This window comes from Patagioenas fasciata, chromosome 5 (genome assembly GCF_037038585.1).
Source record: "Patagioenas fasciata isolate bPatFas1 chromosome 5, bPatFas1.hap1, whole genome shotgun sequence".
NCBI lineage: Eukaryota > Metazoa > Chordata > Aves > Columbiformes > Columbidae > Patagioenas > Patagioenas fasciata.
In genome coordinates, this window is record NC_092524.1 from 28,443,358 (window position 1) to 28,462,887 (window position 19,530).

Here is a 19,530-nt window from a genome sequence, read left to right on the forward strand (position 1 = left end):
TCAGAAGTCTTCAGTATCCTTCACTTCAGGATTGGGGGCTCCCCTTGCAAGGCAGCTGGTATAAGTGATACAGCTTCAACAACCTTGATGTCCCTTCCCACTGTACTCAGATTTACTGAGATAACGCCAGGATTTAATGATAGTATAGTTTGGGGACAAAAGAAAGAGGCTTCTGTCTCTCATTATGTGGCTGTTCAGGCTGTGAACAGAACTGTTTGGCAACAGGCTGGAGCTGATTCAGTGTTCCCTGAGCTAGAACTGGTCTTGAGACACACAAGGCTGGCATGAACAAAGAGGCAGCTGCATTCCAGTGCTGTTGAGGTTTCTAATGCTTCTAGAATGTTTTGGCTATACCTCTCTTTTTCATGAACATTCCTTCTCCTACATGTTCTTGACTTATACATGCTAGAAGTGCCTCTCCTGCTTTGTCAAAGGTAGCAGAGTGTGGAAGCTACATGCTGGCTGGCACAACAGTAGCTACAGAGGGATAACACTTCTTTTGGTCCTGAATTGCTGCAGGTGTACTCATGCCCAGTTAAGTGCCATTCAGCAGGGATGACCTATCAAACCTCTTTATTTGACCTGTCTTTCTGCTCTTGAAAGCCTCTGAGGCTGCTAAGACAAAGTGGGGTCCTGATCCTAGTGCTCTGCATATTCAAACGTGAGGACTGATGGACGTGTTCTGTGTAGGGTATGCTTTAGAGCTTGAGGGAACAAAAAAAAGTGCTACCATTTTTGGAAACACTAAACCAAACAATACTTCAAAAACTCTTTACTTACCACATCTGCTTGAAATTGTTGTTGGAATGCAGTGTTTGTAGTAGCCTTCTGTAGTGAAATTCTTATCCTGGATTAGCACAAGTGAGGAACTTTGTTATGTCAGACTCGCAAAACTCCATCAAGCCTCCACCAGCTACGCCAGGGTGAGCTGCTTCAGAGCTGTTTGGAAAAGGAGTGATACCGATAAGGAAGACTGAAATCATAGGTGAGCATTTGGGATTAAATGACCACAGAATATTAACAGCGGCTAGTGAACCAAAATGGATGTTTAACAAGTGTAGACTGAAAAGGAGGTGGGGATGGAAGACTCAAACACTGTTAACTTATGGGGTATTAAAGTATTGCAAACATCTTGTTGCCTGCCTGCCAGAGCAGATGTTAACCTTTTACAGCGCACTGGATGCCTTGAAATGTAGTCTGCCACAGACAGAGATTTGAGACTAATGCTATTTAGCACATTTGTGAGAACACAGAAATGCATCAGCTGTTGAAAGGTCATGCTCAAAGTATCCCTTGCACTGCACTTCTTGAATGGGGGAAGAGGGGTGCAAACCAAAAGAACAAGGCTAAGGTATTTTGTTCAGAATCAGTGATGTCATTTCTCAATAAAAGAGAAAGTATTCCAAAAAGGCAATTAAAGATCTAAGTAACAGACATGAAAAAAGGCCTGGATTTAGCTACAAATTTACCTATTACTCTAGGTCCAATATTTTAAGAAACCTCTAAGCTTGTGCCATGTAATTAGAGGTGGTGTCTAAACACTTGGATTTATTTAAAGGTTTAGTCTCTGCTTTCAGTACCATGCCCCAGGTAAAGTATCATCAGTGTTGTACAGTAACTGCAAATGTTCCACTTGAACTGAATGATTTGTTGCTGCTTTGTCCTCACAAATCTGAAGAGTGTGTGTATGCCTGGCTTGTGAGATAACATGCACAAAAACAGGGACAAAATGACCTGAGATGTGCTACAGTGAATACTGAAATTTACCTTGTCAGCCTGCATATTTTCCAACACCAACACTAGCCTTTCATATAAGGTCAAAAAAATTTAGTAGAGGTTTACAAAGGATAACATAGAGGCTTAACTTCAATTTCTTGTCTGAATTCTAGTTAGGCTGTAATTAGGGACAGAGTTAGGTGTGGCCAAAACCTGCGATGAAGACAGAAATGTCCAGTGGACAGGACCTCTGATTACAGTACAACCAACCTGAAATTCCACAGGACAAAGTCTGAACAGACTTGTTTGTCCTAGGAAAACACAACCACCTGATCATAATGGGCTGCTTGAAGGTTTCCAGAAATAGTGACATACTGCAGCTTTTGTGAACAAGTCCCCTAAAGGAATGTTTGCATATCAGAAATTCCCGCCAAGAGCTAAAGTAATGCACAGGAGACAACAAGTCAAAAATGAAGAATTGCTTGGCTGGACTGTACCTCATTAACTTTGGCATGGCGCTTAGTCTGGCTACCCAAAACCAAATGGATTAGTGAAAAAAGAGCCTGTGTAGTGAAGAAGCAGCCAGAGGGGAGAAAAAAAAACAAAACAGAACACACACATATGATCTTATATTAAACTAATAGCTCTGCCTGGAGACTTAGTTTTCCATAGAGGTAAATGAGGTCTTGTTAACCACAAAGACTCTAGTTGAAACTTGTCATCCATGCAATGCCAAAAGTTCTGTGTGTGAACAGAGATGCACACATGAACTAATTGCTGTGCCTGAATTCCAGGCCAGCAAAGCCTATTCTTCCCCTATGGCTTCTCTAAAAATGTGCAGACACATCTCTGTACCTGATGGGCAACACAGTGAAAACAATATCTAGTCATATTTTATTTCTTTAATAGAGTCACTTCTTGTGGAAAGCGTGTACAGGTGTGGTTGGCAGATAATTAATTTGGTGCTGACATCTTCTGGGAAAATAATTTCTAAAGTACCATGCAAAGCTTGGATTTCCTGTTGACCATGAATTTTCTAGGAAGAGGAAGTTTCCCCAAAGCAGCAGCTGAGCTTGCTCAACCCGTTAATGATGTTTCTGCCCTGTAGGCAAAATCTGGGTCGAAGAGCCCACAGGACAGCTGTGCTCCACGATGGCAGCTGGGAGCTGCGGTTAGCAGATAAGTCTTGGTGGCACTCCCACAGCCCTGCTTGGAGCTTGGGGCCATTGGGGCTTCAGTTCACTTTCCCCCCCACTTCCACATCCCCTATGTCCTCATTCTGGCTGGTTTGCTTGGCATGAAGCGCTGAGGCAGGTGCAAGTATGTGGCAATCCTGCAGGGAGACCCCCTCAGCGCTGTTACAAACTGTTCTGCACTCCCTTCGCTGTTGTGCTGTTGGCAGATCCAGCCCAAGGCCAGAGGCAGCGCAAAGCTCAGCTCTGCTATTTCAGGCAGGTTCTCTGGCTGTGCATGAACTGGGGCTGCCTCAGTTCCATTTCTAGAGCTACTAGCATTATGCTTTTGGGCAGCAGGCTGCAAAATTCCCCTCTGCTTGTAAAAAAAGCTGGTGCTGGAGTTAAAATGGGCTTGAACACTCCACTCACGCTGGTAGGTGGTTGCTTCTAGGGTAACTACACAGAGATTGGCTGCAGAGTGGTCATGGGGCTGAACCTGAGGCAAAGCCAGAGCCATCTTGACCCAGAGAAACATGGTTGGAAAACACCCGCTACAGGATGGCAGGAAAAGTGGTGCAAAACAAGCAAGAATAGTAAGGCTGCATGATATGAGGCAAAGTGTCTTCAGAGGGACCTTGCACCAAAAGAAAAAAAGAAAAAGGAGAAAGAAAAAGACTTGCAAAGAGTGTTGCACCACTGCAGAGCTGGAAAACTCAGGGGCTACAAGGAACTGAGACTGCATACCAAGCTACCTAGGTTCTTGAAAGATCAAAGAGAGTGAATACAAGAAGATGGTTCTGAAGAAGACTAACAGATCCTTACTGAAAGGAGGGGGTGGGAGGGAGAGGGCAATGGAGTAGGTCCTGTAACTGGAAGAAATTGGCCGGTTTTCTGCTGGAACATCTTGACTAAATAGCATGGATCCAGTCAACTTTTCCAAACCAGATTTCAGGCCAAATCACTTCAGATGCCTTCAGCACATCCACTTTACTGACCATGTCCTCCTGTTTTTCATCGTCCAGTAACCCTGCTTGCAGAGGCTCCTTGTTTGTCAGTCTTGGCTTAAGGCAATTAGAGCTGCAGCTTGAGACTTCTCCACAAGCAGTGTAGTGGTGGTCAGCACTTCTTCCCTTTAGTGTGGGGGCCCATAATCTCTCCAGTCTCAGTGCTTTCACTGGGTCCAGCTATTTACAGATCCTGTAGTCCCTTCCGCCCTGTGTTTCCTTTCTGTCCTACCAGCTGGAAGTCTTTTTCCAGGTCCTGTACTCTGCCCCTTTGACTTCACCTCTTTCCTTCCTGAGTCTATTGTTCCTGCTTTCAGCAGGAGGCTGACACCAAAACAGTCACTGCCCCCAGCTGTGACCACATTAGCCCTTTCTCTCAAATTCTCCACAGGGCTTCCTCACAGGTGCCACACAGTTCCTAAGGAATGCTACAGCCACAATCCTACGGATCTTTGTGTCACCGGTGGCCCTGCATCCTCTCTATACATTGTGGCCACCTGCAGAGCTCAAGCACTGTCACCTACCCTCTCTCCACTCAAATCCATCATAATAACGTTTGACAGTGGTGCTTGCACTCTGTGATAACTGTATGTTTTCAAATGAGCTTCACAGTAAACCGACAGCTTTCTCGTCTTGCCTTGCTTACCTTTTCCTTAGCTTTGCCTGTAGTGCTTTCAAGGGTCACTGTCTCATGCTTTAGGCATGCTCCCTATGCTGCTTTTAGGGGCTGCAGGCTCCTAGTCCCTGTTCAGTTTAGAAAACTCTGGAAAGTGGGGTGATCGTCAGGGAAGAGAGTTTACATTTATGTTATTAATGTGACTAGGCAATGTGCACTTGCAGCCCAGAAAGCCAACTGTATCCTGGGCTACATCAAAAGAAGCATGACCAGCAGGTTGAAGGAGGTGATTCTCCCCTTCTGCTCTGTTCTCATGAGACCCCACCTGGAGTATTGCATCCAACTTTGGGACCTCCAACATAAGAAGGATGTGGACCTGTTGGAGCGAGTCCAGAGGAGGCCACAAAGTTCATCAGAGGGCTGGAGCACCTATCCTGTGAGGACAGGCTGAGACAAGTTGGGGTTGTTCAGCCTGGAGAAGAGAAGGCGCCTGGGAGACCTTATAGCAGCCTGCCAGTACCTAAATGGGATGTACAAGAAAGATGGAGAGAGACATTCTACAGGGGCATGTAGTGACAGGACAAGGGGTAATGGCTTTAAACTGAAAGAGGGTAGGTTTAGACTAGATCTAAGGCAGAAATTATTCACCATGAGGGTGGTGAGGCACTGGAACAGGCTGCCCAGAGAAGCTGTGGATGCCCCATCCCTGGAAGTGTTCAAGACCAGGTTGGATGGGGCCTTGAGCAGCCTCATCTAGTCGAAGGTGTCCCTGCCCACGGCAGGCAGTTGGAACTAGATGAACCTTATGGTCCCTTCCAACCCAAATAGTTCTATGATTCTATATGTCTGACAGAAAATTTGGACATCCCTGCTAGCTTGCCTTGCTGACAACCACCCCTAGGTCCTTGAGACAGTTCTCTTTTAATGACAGGTCAGACTTCATATTCAGGGGGATGTGACAAAGAATCATCCTCCCGCTGTTCACTGTCATCAGGCTCACCCCATATATTTCCATCCTATTCTTCAGGAAAGACAATTAAGTTTCCTGATCTGTAGGATATCAGGAGATGAGGAGCCCACATAAGCATAATTTCAATTTTTTCCTCACATTTCTGTTTCTTCTCCTTTTCTTTCTGTACCTGTTTCTGCAGGGGCTCAATTTTCAAGGACAATAATAACTCAGCAGCTTTTCTACCTTCTATTTCCTCTCTCAGATCTTGTTCCTCTCTAAATAGAGTTTTCCTCTCTTGACAAGCAGCTTCTAGGCAGGTGCCTAGCATTATGCAAATAACTCCTTTTGCCTTTCTATCCTTTATACAGCCCCTGGCCACTTTTAGCTGTTCTTCCACAGCCTTCTAGTCATGCCAATTATCACGAGCCTGGTGCCTCTCTAAGTAATCAGTAATATCACCTGCCATCCTCCCAACTACGCCAATTTGTTGTGGATGAGGAATTTAGGGTCCTGCTTACCACAAATCAGTGTTTAGATCACTTAAAGAAAAGCATGACTTTAACACAGTTTGATGGCAAGGTTCACTCTATCAATTACTGCATGGAGGAAATATGCCAAGCAGAATTGGCTGAATTGTTTTAGAGTGATTCATATGGGGGACAGGAGATGTGAAAAGATAGAGAGAGGCTCTCCCATTGAGTCATAAGGTTCAGAATGGAGCCCCCGGCTTTCTATGCTTCTTCTCAAAGAAAAGCCCAGGTGTGGCTGGATCCAAACTTAGTCTCAGACTTGGTCAATGGTTTATGTCTAAGGGACATAAAGGGTAAGGGAAAACAGGTAAGGGATTACATATCTTTATGGCCAAACGATTATATGTGCACACCTGGTTCTTTATATCGCTCACCTAGGATTTCAAAGTTGCAGCATTCTGCATCTCAACCTGCTTACCTCCCCTCTGGGGACCTGGGGCCAGGTCGCTCCAAAGTCTGGATCCCAGGTGTCTCCAAGTAAGCTGTCAGACATCGAAGTTCATTGGTGACAAGGATGGGATCCCAGCCTCTCAAAGCGAACTCTCAGGCATTGAAGTTCAATATAAATAAATAATTTAATGGAGTGGTAGAGTAGTAGGATCAGTTTGAGCTGGGTGCCTTCACAGACGTGCCAAGCATGGAAGCTCCTGAGTAATTATACCCTTACAGACTATTTACCCGCCCCTCATGTGATGATTCAGTCCAATACTATTATTTGAGCCTGGGGTGTTCTTGCTTCTCATTGGATTCTTTCACTGTCTTCAGACAGGCCCTTGTTTTGTTTAGCTGCAGACACTGTTGATAGTCCAAAACTGCCTCATGCTAGTCTTGCAAGTGTTATTCTGTCCGAATGAATCCTATTTTCCTCAATAAAAACAGGCTTTATCTTACAGGTATTGTTGATGGTCTGTAGCTTTGTGCTGGCCTTGAAGGTGTTATTTTGCCTGAGTAGATTGTGTTTTTCTCAATAAGCATATGGTACAAAACAGGCCTTATCTTGCAGGTGGTGTTGATGGTCTGTAGCTGCTTTGTTTTCATTAAGTAGATATAAATTTGGTAAAAATAAGCACAACTTTACAACATACAGTTTGAAGATTTCAGCAAATTTAGCTTACTAAGTAACATGAATCAGTGTATTAAAAAATCACACCACCTTATATTTCCAAGTGATTCATTCTTTTTAAAACACAGTTACCTAAGCTAAATTACAAGTATAAAACTTAAACTGGGCTCATCCGGTGATCTGTGATTAGTAAAAGATCACTGCCATACAGCCACGCTTGTCTAGCAGAGAGAGCTCAGGCTGTCACATTTATGGAATAAAGTGATTGGCTCATAGTCACATTGCATACAGTGGGAAAATATGCATCGGACTGCTGGTACCCACAACCTCTTGGTGTTCAGTGTGCTCTTCTGCTGCCTTGAGGGTTTCCTAAAAGGAGTTATTGGCTCAGCTACAGCTCAGGCCTTTACCTCCTCTGGAGCCTGGACCAAATGCTGCTGGTTTGGTTGAGGGGAGTCAAGTGCATCCGCCACACGTACTGCTGATCAGCTTTGGTGTCCTTCTGAACCTCTCATCACTCTGCACTTTTTTTCTTGGCTAAAACATGAAATGGGCTATAGACCATTGACTTTTAGTGCAAAGCACAACTGTATTTTTCTTCCATAACTGAGTGACTTTCTAGTCCATTCCTTGCTGCTTCCAGGCATGTAATACAGCACTTTGAGGCCATGATACCAGATTTGTTCTGAAATAACAACTTCCCCACCTTCATTACTGCCCAGGATGAGGTAAGCAGGGCTGTTTGCTGCTCATGAGAAGTCTCCAGCTGACTAAATAACTCCCAAGCCTGTTCACCTGTGCTAGTGCGCCAGGCCCAGTGTCCAAAGGCACAGCAGGTGATGCCTCTCAGGGCAGCTGGCCCAAGGCCGTCACTGCCTCCCGGCCTCGCTGCTCCCGCCGTGAGGGAGCTGAGGGGACGTCGGGAACAGGCAGAGCTGACAGGGACGCCGCCGCAGCCTGGCGCAGCGGATGGGATGATGGCGGAGTGGCTCCAGGCGCCGAGGAAGGTGGGGACTCCCAGCAAAAGGGTGCGACGGTTGGAGCGATTAATGGCTGAGCGCCCCCGCGGCCATGGCGGTGGGGCAGGGAGTGGCGGAGCGCAGTGACTCGTCCGCGGGCTGGTATGGGCCCAGGCGGCCCCCGTACTGCGGCCCCACGCCTGCGTCGATTGGGCCCGGCCGGCACCCATCGCCGCAGTGGTGTGTGGGAAGGAGAGATCATGGCGGTGGAGCCGAGCAAGACGGAGATTCTGACTCTCTTTAAGCGGCTCCGGGCGGCGCCGGCGAACAAGGTAGCGGGGAGGCGCCGGGCGCCTTCCGAGCCGGGCCGCTTCCCCGCGGCCGCTGGCTGGGCTCGGGCCGGGCGCCGCTGGGCTCCAGGCTGCGCTGCGCTTCGGCGGCAGGGCGGCCGGGCAGGGGGCTACTTGGTCGCGGGGAGGGCTCGCGGAGAGCGGCCGGGCCACAGGGAGCGGGGCCAGCGGGTTGCGCAGGGAGCGGAGGGGCGGCAGAGCCGCCGCCGCCTCAGCCCGGCCGTCCCTCTGCCTCCCTTCAGTCGTGCTTCGACTGCGGCGCCAAGAACCCGAGCTGGGCCAGCATCACCTACGGGGTCTTCCTCTGCATCGACTGTTCTGGCGTGCACAGGTCCCTGGGCGTACACCTCAGCTTCATCAGGTGCGTGCGGGGCGGAGGGGCCGGTCCGGGGCACCCCCTGGAGCGGCCGCGGGGACTCGGTTATGGAGACGCATTGTCACGGCGTGGTCGCCGCGGGTTTTACGTGGTTTGCTTGCCGCAGGTTATGGGTCACTCAACCCTCCCAAGATGGAGTTCCCAAAGCGCTTCAGTGGAACGTAAACATGTCTCTTCTGCTAACCTTGCAGAAATGTTGTCTGCTCCCATTTGTAGAAGCTGAGTGTGGTGGGTGAATCTTGTCAGTAAAGCAGCAATGTGGAAACCTTTATTGTAATGCTGAGCAAGGCAAAAAGAGGAATGTTATCTAGTCTTTTCTGTATTAACCTAGTGGGGAAGATGGTGTTGGATTTTCAGCCTGTTATTCCTGTTTTCAGTACGTGTAAAATACAGCATTTTAAGTAACAGAACTGTGACCTTTACTTACTCAGAGCTAAGTTGAGTAGCCAATATGAAACATGCTCTGTCACTTGGCTTTACTTAGTTGTTTTCTCAGTTGCTTTGTCATGTGTTCTGGCCTAATCCATGGGACGGGCTGAACATGAGTCTCTCATGTTGTGGTGAGATCACATGTGGAATGAAAGTTGTTGGCCGTGCTTTCCTAGCTCAAGCTCCACCCTCTTAAGCAATACAAGTGAGAGGTCCTCTAAGGCTGGACACTGTTGTTTGATGTGAAACTGAAACTAGGTTTTTTTTCCTCACTTTAAAAGTTCAAATTAATTTGTTATGGGAGCAAAGAAGCTACCAAGATGTTCTTTCTCCTTTTGCCTCCTATACTCTGGGCTAGTAGCAGGATACCTGACCGTTTTAGCTCGGAGCTTACTTTTGTATTTGGCGTGCCAACATGTTACTAACAGAAATAATTTGTTCTCACATAGGTCCACAGAGTTGGATTCTAACTGGAACTGGTTCCAGCTGAGGTGTATGCAAGTGGGCAGCAATGCCAACGCGGTGAGGAGCCTCTGTAGGCATTTTGCTTGCTTTCCCTGTTGCATCCCACATCCTCTGTTTCTTGTCCCTTTCTGCTCATGGCTTTCAGAGTACCAACCTCCCCACCATTTTTTGGAAATGTGTAATGAGGGGAGATGTTTGTCAGGTGTGCTTGGAAATGAGACTGTGACCTTTCAATGAGTTGCGTTCTGATGTGCAGATGTGTCATTTCCATACATCTCATTTAAATGAGAAATATAGTCCTCTTAAAGAAAAGGAGTTAGTAACACCAATCAGTTTGAAGGCTCATGCTCACCATTGTGACTCAGAACCATCCTGCTGTGGAGGACAGGGATGGTTTTTTAGCCCTCTGGGTTCTGGAGTGAGACTTTTTGGAGAAAGCTGATCTGTGAACAGGTGGTTCATGTTGTGTGCTCAGTATTAAGTTGCTTGTCTCTGAGAAGCTCCCTTTTTCTGTTGAGTTTGAGTTATGTTTAATGTTTGCTTGAGTATAGTCTCGCAGTCAGGAGACTGGATGTTCTTTTCTTTTCAGACTGCTTTCTTCCGTCAGCATGGCTGCACCACCACAGATGCCAACGCTAAGTATAATAGTCGAGCTGCCCAGATGTACAGGGAGAAGATCCGACAGCTGGCAAGTGCTGCCATGGCCAAGTACGGCACTGATGTAAGTCTGAGCAGCTCTGTACTGTTGGATGTGTAGTGCTGGATGCTGAGTCTTGCAGGATGTCTTCTTTTTTCCCTCTTCACTCTGTAGCTGCTTATAGATGGACTGAGTGGAGCCCCTGGGCACTCCCCTGACAAGAGTGATGCTGATTTCTTCATGGAGCACACACAGGTGAGAACTGTCTAAACCAGACAGCCTTAACAGCTCTTCAGTAGCCAGCTGTTCAGCTGGCAGCAGTACTGCTTAATTTGGAAGGACTTTTAAGTTGTGTGCTTGTTCAGTACTAATATAGAAGAACTAAGATTCAGTCAGCAGCCTGGGACGTAGTCACAGATCTAAGCAGATCTCTAATATTTTGTTTCTGAGACCATCTTTTTCTTCAAGGAGTACTCAGAGCTACCAACTACTTCCTGGAAAACACTTTGTATGCTGTGTTGATGCACAGTCTCTTTGGACAGTTAAAGCCAGGACTGGCTTTGAATGTCTGGTTTAGTCAGCTTTTCAGTGCATACACCCTAGTAAAGTGGGTTTGAACAACTGCTTTCACAATGCCAGGTGGACTTTCTCAAGTGAATAGAGTAATGTGAGAATTTGCTGTATGGAAATAAAGACAGTGGAAGCCGAGGTGTGTGTGTTTTTTTTTTTTTCCACTCATTCACGCTCTTTCTCCCAGATTTAAGGTTCATCTCTTTAACCAGGCAAGTCCTCACAGTAGCCAACTTTGATACTACTGTTGAGTGATACTGTTGTTCCTCCTGGCCTTCCATTCAGCTTAGCTTCTGTTTTCTTTAATTTTTGTTCCTGCGAAGGGAATGTGGACTTGTCCATATGTTATCTTCACTGAAGGCATAGTACGGAGTTTGGAACACATTTCCTTTGGCCTGAAACTGAATACAGGTCACTAAACTTGAAGTAGGTTCAGGATTGTTTGGTTTATTCATCTTCTGCAAATCACTGGAATTAGTGTCTCCTTGCAGTCTTCCAGTACCTGGGATGTAGCAGATGCCAGCCAGAATCCTGCACAGTCTTCCCCAGAGGTGGAAAAAGCAGTGAAATCATCAGAAGGCAGTGAAGTGTTGGGTGAGTTCCCTGCTGAATAACTTTCCCAAGAGCCTGACTTCATTTCCAGAAGCATAAACTTTCCTACCACAGTTGGAAGGGCTGAGGTTTTGCTTTGGTTCAGGCTTGAAGGAGTGGAAGCTCTGTGCACTCTATGATGTTCAGTTAAATTAGATACTGCTCTGTTTCAGATCAGTTCTCTGCTTTTCCTGAAACACACACAAAACTGTGGTGGGGGTTAGCTGTCCTGTTTCTCTGCTTCCAGATGTAACTATTTGTTTAAAGACTCTTTTCTGAATTTAATAGGTCTGGAAATGATTTATGAGTATAAAGCAAAAAACTGTTCTAGGGTGAATGACAAGGAAACCAAGAATCTGTGGGCGCAGCTGTAATTTGAAATGGCTTTGTGTATTCCTCTGCAGAGTGTCTGCTTTCTTTTAATGTGTTAAGAGCACTGCAAAGGGAATAACTTGCTCTGTGGTGATGCAAAGTTGTTGTGCTTGGGAACTTGTACTTTTCAGATGGTAACATAGCTTGTTTGGGGTGGGGGTAGAGGTGGTAAAAAAGTGGGACTGTGAGACGTGCTGAAAAGAAAGGGATTGAACATATCTCTGCTGAATATTCTCTTCTGTGTTTGTGCCCACAGATTCCAGCCAGGGCCCCTCTATTGACTTGTTGAGCACATCTCCTAAAGCTCCTCTGGGTAAGTAGGACTCTCTGCTGTCTCTCAGATCAATCTTGCTCTTACACATACTGTTCAGTAGTAAGCCCAGTGGAGCTGGAACTGATAAGCTGATTTCCAGAATATCTAAAGGAGCTTATCTTGCTGTGGAGCCAGTACTGAGGATCTCCCTAAACCCCAAAACCAAGCCACAGTTTCCTGGAGGTTTCCTCCTCCATTGGTTGGTCAAGCTCAAAGCTGTCACCTTCCCAAAAGCTTGTTTTAATTTTTTGAGCTTTGGGCAAAATTTGCGTATCTAGATTTGCATATCTAGAACTTGGCTGATCAAGGCCACGTGACTGTGGTGTTTGTTGGTGTGTATGGTTCACCACAGCCCCCCAGAAGCTTTGGAGGCAAATTAACTTTTATCTTCTAGAGTAATAAGGATTTGTATCTGATTCTCCACTACCATTACTGTCCTGGATGCACACATAGCATCTAGCTGGAGCTTCTTATTTAGAGTGTGCTCCTAGCCCACAGTGGGTTCATCCTGGGTGAAAAGCCTGCGTCCTCAAGTGTCTCTTCATTCCCCGTGTTTTATGTCTCTTCCTCAGACATGTCCATGTATCTATCAACACAAGGGCCTGCTCCTGCCAGAGGTAACTGGCCAGCAGCTGGCCTGCGCTGGCTGCTTGTGACAGCTCTGCCTGCCCCTTCTGTGATTCTGCCTTCAAATCTAACTTTAGCTTCCTGTGCTTGGAGGGAGAGAATGAGCCAAAGCTTTCATGTATCATATTGGGATATAAACCAGCTATTCTATATCTGGAAGGGGATCTTATGGGCATTTCTGTTAAATGTTTCCTGACAGTAGAAAGCAAACCAAACAACCCCAAATCAAATGTTAGAAACAGCAAGGTGAAAACAGCCTTGGATAGTGCGAATGTTTGGAAGCCCCTCATTTCAAAAACTTATGGTAAGACTAGAAAAGATACACAAATGCTGTCAAGAATGTTCAAAAGGATGGGTTGACAAATGTCATGTGGTTTAGAAAGTGAGGAGACACTTCTGTGGAAGAAAAACCCCTAAAGGGCAATAAAAGATCTTGGAGCTACATGCTGGAAGTTGGGAAAATGTCCTGGGCAGTCCCTCTTTGTTTGCTTTGTTCTTACACTTTTCCCCAGGCATCTGCTGCTTGGCTGTACCTTGGCTTGTTTTACAAGTGTGGCACATGTCATGCCCTTGGACTGACAGGTTCCTGGTGCAAGGTGTTGGGGAACCTGTTGCTTTTACAGCTCGCTGCACTTTAGGTCCATTTTGTTGTTGGTCTGTTCATGTAAATGTGACTTTAGGGTTCTTGCTTCTTTGTCCCTAAGATGTTGGTGAGGCATGCACTTTCATATGACCCTGAACCTACATTTTCTTGGAATGGAATAAATCTAGCCTTTCTCTGGCTACCCTGATCCTCGTGGACAGGGTCACCAACTGCATGACACTGGAGGAGCTATTCAAAGGCCTTAATTCACTTAACAAGTTTCTCCAGTGATAGACATGCTTCTCTAGGCCGCCAGCCTGCAATTATGGAGCTTATAAGTGCATCTTTCTTAACTGGATGAAGCCACCCAGGCTTCTGATGTGAAGCTGCATGGTGTGTCCTGGACTCTGTAGCAGCTGAACCATGGTGGATGTTCATGTGGGTTGCTGACTAATTTTAGCTTCTTAAATTAATTAATTTCTGCTTATTTGCTGCTTCCCTCCTCTTGCAGAACTTAAATCCTCCCTCATTGGAAAGAAGAAGCCAGGAGCTGCCAAGAAAGGGGTATGTCTGAGCTCTTGTTTTATGGAGACAAGGTAGAGCCTGTCTCATGTTACTGCTGTCCTTTCGCTGGCCCTTGCTTTCTGCCCTTAACCAAGCTGTGTACTGAGAGATCCATTTAGGGAAGGAAGAGCTTTGATTATATCTCTGCATATTTTGAAAGATGACATTAGGCTTTGGATCACTACTTGGTATGATCTGAAGCATGTGTGGCTAATCTCTTGGCACTGGTGGGCTGACTCTTGAGCATTCTTCCATACTCTCTGTTGCAAGCTCCATTGAGTCTGTACACTGTGACTACATGGGGAGACTGAAGGCCTGATTGATCAGTGCAGCCAGAAGAAGGATTCTGGTTTTCTTCCATGATGAACAATCTAGGGTGAAGAACTCCCTCTTTTTTTTTTTTTTTTTGTTTTGTTTTTCAAGTTGGGTGCAAAAAAAGGTCTTGGAGCCCAGAAAGTGAGCAGCCAGAGCTTCAGTGAGATTGAGCGGCAAGCCCAGGTGGCAGAGCAGCTGAGAGAGCAGCAGGCAGTGGAGTCCAGGAAACAAGCTGAGGAGTCCATGTAAGTGCCTTGTTTGGGCTGAGTACCTTGCATTCATAAGGCAGGAGTAATATGAGGTCAATGCTGTCCACCCTAGAACCACCTAATGTGAGTACAGAACATGCTGCATGATATCACAAGCAGTAGCCAGTAGCAGTAGTCCTTACAAGCATGGCACAAATTATACTGCCATATTTTATTCATATTAGCATGCCCCTGGAAGAGTGTAAGGAGCAGATATGGAAGTATTTTGTGCTTCTGTTCACCTTTGGACAGGACTGAAAAAGGTAAAGACAGAACTGGATGATGCATTCTGTCAGGGGGTGGAGGGACAGCGCTTGCAGTCATGGTTAGCAAAAAAAAGAGCTGAATCCCAGTGGAAATGAGATGGGAAGACAAGTAGTAGCTTCTCTGTAAGGATTTTTGGCAGAGCTGTTGTAACAATGGGTGTTTTGAGGGGTCGTCAGGGTTACTCTCCCCCTTGGCCCTCCACAGCATGGGCTGGGGGGAAGAGTAATGCACTAGTACCCACCACAGCTCTCTTCTTCAGAGTCACCTCAATGCGACTGGCTTATCAGGAACTGCAGCTTGATCGGAAGAAGGAAGAGAAGAAACTTCAGAACCTCGAAGGGAAGAAGCGTGAACAAGCGGAGAGGCTGGGCATGGGCTTGGTGTCCAGAAGGTACTTGGCTGTGGGTTGTAAAGGACAGACTGGTGGCAAAGGACAGACAGGTGCCTTGGAAGCACCCCACTCTGGAAAGGTTTCCTGAAGGCAGTAACTTGCTGCTCTTGTAACAGATAAGGAGACGATTTAAAGTGCTCGTATGCTAGACTGTCTAAAAATGCTTCAGGCCCTAGAAAGAATGCTTAGAGGTTCTGGTTCTCATTCGAGCTTTTCTAAAGAGGTGTGTAGCCTGTCAGTGTCTAGCCCTAGAACCCTGCTGCCTGGCAAAATATCCCCCTGCAGAATATGTCCTTAAGAAGGTAGCTCAAGACTTGTGAGGGCGTCAGGATAAGCTGGCTAAGTGGCGAAGGAGGCTGGCATCCCAAATTCTCCCTTGAGACTTGTGGCACCTGCCCTGCCTATGAAGGGCGGATCCAGTTTTGAGGAAGACTGGTGGTAGGGGCTGGATCTGTCAGACCCGTCGGCCCTGATTACCTCTCTGTTGTGCCAGTTCTGTTTCACACTCGGTGATGTCTGAGATGCAAGTGATTGAGCAGGAGACACCGCTGGCTGCAAAATCTTCCCGCTCACAATTGGACTTGTTTGAAGATGCTGGAAGCTTCACATCTGGACCTCCCAAGTAAGACTCAGCTTCAGTGTAGTCTTTGGCTTATTCTTGAATTTAATGTCTGGCCTGAATTACCTGTTTTGGCTACGTAGGTACAAATACAGTCCCTTCTCATTTGAAGATGCATTTGGCTCACGGTGGGAAACTGACTCTTCATGGGGTATGGACAAAGAGGAGGAACCTGAGGTGACCATCTCTAGTATTCGGCCAGTTTCAGAGAGGTAAAATGCCTGCTGCTGTACTTACCTTGTGTGGGAGACAAAGGGATGGGTCTAGGAGCTGTGGGGAGAGAGATGCTGCTGTGTTATAGCAGGAGGTTTGTGCTACAGAAGACAACACATGTGAACAAGCCCAAGCAAAAGGTCCTTCAATGAAAGAGGCTTGGGGACTTCTTTTCCTGTCACATCTCTAAGTTTTATATGGTCTAACAGTCCTGAGTGCTGGCTGTCCTGTGGTGGGGAGAGAAGAACCCTGATGGTAGCCAGCACTGGCAGGTTTGTTGCTTTCCTTTGATCGGATGGGGTCTGAGAGAGAAGTCTGTTTCTTTCGTGTGTTGGTGAGCTTAAGCAGAGGTATGTCTTCTCTTTTTTTTTTTTTTTTTTTTTTTTTTCTGTAGACCCACCAGTAGGCGGGAGACAGAGAACAGGACATCCGTTGTGGAGTCTAATGAAGCTCGTCAGAAGTTTGCAGGGGCTAAAGCTATATCTTCAGATATGTTCTTTGGGCGGGAGGCAGATGCTGAGGTAGATGCAATCTGCAGTGCTTAAGCTGGTACAGCTCTGTCTTCATTTTTTTCCTGTTTGCTCAGGTTCTACTTTGTTCACTTCTTTTATAACTGTTCTGTTTGCTGCAGTATGAAGCCAGATCCCGACTACAGCAGCTCTCGGGCAGCAGCGCCATCAGCTCTGCAGACCTGTTTGGAGAGGCTGAGAATGTGCACTCAGGTTTGTGAGCACTCAGCAGTTTGCAGAAGGGGACGGCTTTGGAGGACCTAGACTGGAGGGGGTCGGGGTGCTCTCTGGAGCTGGGGGACTCCAGCCTAACTCCTGCTGGTTCTCATAGGTGGTGTGTCAATTGGAAATGTCCTGCCTACAGCTGACATTGCACAGTTCAAGCAAGGAGTGAAATCGGTTGCTGGCAAGATGGCTGTCCTAGCCAATGGAGTGATGAGCTCCCTCCAGGTGAGGTTATACTGTGGCACATTCAGGCTTAGTCAGCCTGGGTTTCTGAAAGACAGGTCCTGTTTGACCAACCTGATCTCTTCCTACGACACGGTGACCCACCTAGTAGATGAGGGAAAGGCTGTGGATGTTGTGTACTTAGACTTCAGTAAAGCCTTTGACACTGTATCCCACAGCATTCTCCTGGAGAAGCTGGCAGCTAATGGCCTGGATGGGTGATGGATAAAGAACTGGGTGGAGGGCCGGGCCCAGAGTTGCAGTGAACGGAGCCAAATCCAGTTGGCAGCCAGTCATGAGTGGTGTTCCCCAGGGCTCAGTACTGGGGCCACTTCTGTTTAATTTCTTTATCAGTGATCTGGATGAGGGGATTGAGTGCACCCTCACTAAGTTTGCAGATGACACCAAGTTGGGTGTGAGTGTTGATCTGCTGGAGGGTAGGAAGGCCATACAGAGGGATCTGGACCAGCTGGATCATTGGGCTGAGGCCAATTTTATGAGGTTCAACAAGGCCAAGTGCCAGGTCCTGCACTTGGGTTGCAACAACCCCAGGCAGTGCTACAGGCTCAGGGAAGAGTGGCTGGAAAGCTGCCTGGTGGAAAAGGATCTGGGGCTGCTGGTCGACAACGGGCTGAACGTGAGCCAGCAGTGTGCCCGGGTGGCCAAAAAGGCCAACAGCATCCTGGTTTGTATCAGGAGTAGTGTGGCCAGCAGGACTAAGGAAGTGATTGTGCCACTGTACTCAGCACTGGTCAGGCCACACCTTGAATCCTGTGTTCAGTTTTGGGCCACTCATCATAAGAAGGACATTGAAATACTTGAGAGTGCAGAGGAGGGTGACGAAGCTGGTGAGGGGTCTTGGAGCACAAGTCTGATGAGGAGCAGCTGAGGGAACTGGGGCTGTTTATCCTGGAGAAAAGGAGGGAGGCTGAGGGGAGACCTTATTGCTGTCTACAACTACCTGAAAGGAGGCTGTAGCATGGAGGGTGTTGGTCTCTTCTCCCAAGTAGCAAGTGATTGGACAAGGGGAAATGGCCTCAAGTTGTGCCAGGGAAGGTTCAGATTGGATATTAGGAAAAAGTTCTTCATGGAAAGTGGTGTCAGGTGTTGGAACAGGTTGCCTAGGGAAGTGGTGGAGTCACGATCCCTGGAGGTGTTTAAAGGTGTTTAGATGAGGTTGTTAGTGACATGGTTTAGTGCTAGTTAAGTTATGGGTGGACTCTGTGATCCTGAGCATCTCTTCCAACTGAAATGATTGTGTGATTCTAAGCTACTTTTGTGCTCAGGGGCTTTCACTGTATCTGAGCTTTTAGTCGAATTATCATTGTCTTCTCAAATTGCTGGAAAATCCCAGGTAGAAACCTGTTTTTTGTAGCTGATGACTGTGCTACAATAGCTGAGCAATTCTTCGTGGCCGTTTAACTCCCCTTGGCTAACCTTAGTCTCCTGGTGGACAGGATGCCTTGTTACGTCTGATATGCCTTTCCCCCAAGTCCCAGGCAGAACTTAAAATGTTAAGGTCATTTTATGTTCTGCCATTGCATAGTGCCTTTTGTAGGTAACCTTGTGCTGCATTCCAGTCACAAACACCTCAAGAACTTGTTATCTATCTCTGGAGTTTGCATGAAGTGTTGCAACATGGTGTCTTGGTGTGTTTCCTCCTCAGGATCGTTATGGCTCATATTGATGACCCAGGGACTGCAACTCAAAGGGAAGCCAGCAAGAGGCACTGATGTCACCTTTGTCTAGAATAAACTCTCCAGGATTGTCTTAGTTTGTCTGGGGTGGGTGGGAAGGGGAGAAGGTAAGCAGAGGGTCCAGGACATGGCTGTGCCTAGGATGCTTTCCAAATATCTTTGGATTCCACTCTTATTAAAATTCAATGTGCCCTCATACCCACTGCTATCTACTAGCCAGTGGAGACAGGCCTTCTTACAGGGTCAACCTCACTGCTGTAAAAAATGACAGGAACTCCTGGGCTGCCCTCATCAGTACTCCTGTCCCTCTTGGCCCATACCTTAGCACACCAAGTGACAGAAGAAGGGAATGCTGTTTCTCTGAACATCATGTTACTTGCTTCCCATGGACACGACTGTTTCTGTTCTGCTCAGTGCTCCCAATCCATGGTGCTGTGGAATCCTCTGTATCTGCAGGGTGTTTGACTTTTACCATGGGATAATCCTTTTTATTGTCTTGTAAACCAGCATATATTGATGCAGGAGAAAAAAAGCAAAGATTATTTTTTTAGCTTCTAATTACATCATCAGCAAAAAAGGCCCGGGTAAAGTAGTGCTGTAAAGATATTTACTGCGTCCCTGGTTGTTTTATTGCCCATCTTTGGTTTGAGATCCAAGTCCTGTGCCTCTGACTTCACGATGAGGTGAACTTCTGAAGCGCAGCAGTGACTGAGGACTGTCATTTTACTCCTGTTCAACTTGGCTCTCTGCTCCTGACTCTGGTTTTAACAAGACCATATGTTTTTTCTTCCTTGGACTATGGTGTTGAGAACTGAGTAGTAAGAAAAATTGGGGAAAAGAGCTTGTTACACACTATTAGCAAAAGGAGGGGTTGGGGATGTTCTGAAGTTTCTGTTGGGCACCCTCTATCTAGGGCTGTTAACAGGCTAGAG

At 46.8% G+C, this 19,530-nt stretch overlaps 2 protein-coding genes and 1 long non-coding RNA gene across 6 annotated transcripts in view; 1 reads left to right on the forward strand and 2 right to left on the reverse strand.

The window, feature by feature from the left end:
- LOC139828099 (uncharacterized) overlaps positions 1 to 8,378 on the reverse strand; it is a 27,827-nt gene extending 19,449 nt beyond the window's left edge. For both annotated transcript variants that reach the window (XR_011739333.1, XR_011739332.1), the window contains exons 1-2: positions 6,412 to 8,378; positions 781 to 939 (exon numbers count right to left, since the gene is read on the reverse strand). This is a non-coding gene — a long non-coding RNA (uncharacterized lncRNA). The remainder of the gene's footprint in view (positions 1 to 780; positions 940 to 6,411) is intronic.
- Positions 8,192 to 19,394, forward strand: ARFGAP2 (ARF GTPase activating protein 2). 2 transcript variants are annotated; one of them, XM_071809138.1, is made up of 17 exons: positions 8,192 to 8,347; positions 8,608 to 8,726; positions 9,620 to 9,692; positions 10,225 to 10,356; positions 10,447 to 10,527; positions 11,334 to 11,436; positions 12,062 to 12,118; positions 13,840 to 13,892; positions 14,316 to 14,452; positions 14,982 to 15,113; positions 15,607 to 15,735; positions 15,816 to 15,944; positions 16,155 to 16,217; positions 16,340 to 16,466; positions 16,577 to 16,667; positions 16,786 to 16,904; positions 18,568 to 19,394. In XM_071809138.1, the coding sequence occupies exons 1-17, from the start codon at positions 8,276 to 8,278 to the stop codon at positions 18,586 to 18,588; spliced, it is 1,638 nt and encodes a 545-aa protein (XP_071665239.1). In that variant the 5' UTR covers positions 8,192 to 8,275; the 3' UTR covers positions 18,589 to 19,394. The 2 variants fall into 2 exon arrangements, with proteins under 2 accessions (XP_071665239.1, XP_065694417.1); XM_065838345.2 differs by lacking the exon at positions 16,155 to 16,217 and having other exon boundaries at positions 8,193 to 8,347.
- The window catches only part of CSTPP1 (centriolar satellite-associated tubulin polyglutamylase complex regulator 1), an 83,041-nt gene continuing 82,569 nt past the window's right edge, over positions 19,059 to 19,530 (reverse strand). Inside the window, exon 10 of one of the 2 annotated variants that reach the window (XM_071809143.1) lies at positions 19,059 to 19,409. In XM_071809143.1, the coding sequence (XP_071665244.1) occupies positions 19,322 to 19,409 (88 nt within the window). In that variant the 3' untranslated portion in view covers positions 19,059 to 19,321. The remainder of the gene's footprint in view (positions 19,410 to 19,530) is intronic. The other variant, XM_071809144.1, reaches the window with a different exon arrangement.

Excerpts from the sequence above, each read along its gene's own strand:
- ARFGAP2 (XM_071809138.1), top strand. The coding sequence starts at position 8,276 with ATGGCGGTGGAGCCGAGCAAGACGGAGATTCTGACTCTCTTTAAGCGG. Across the intron at positions 10,357-10,446 it reads TGGCCAAGTACGGCACTGAT|CTGCTTATAGATGGACTGAG; the intron begins GTAAGTCTGAGC and ends TTCACTCTGTAG. Across the intron at positions 13,893-14,315 it reads CAGGAGCTGCCAAGAAAGGG|TTGGGTGCAAAAAAAGGTCT; the intron begins GTATGTCTGAGC and ends TTGTTTTTCAAG.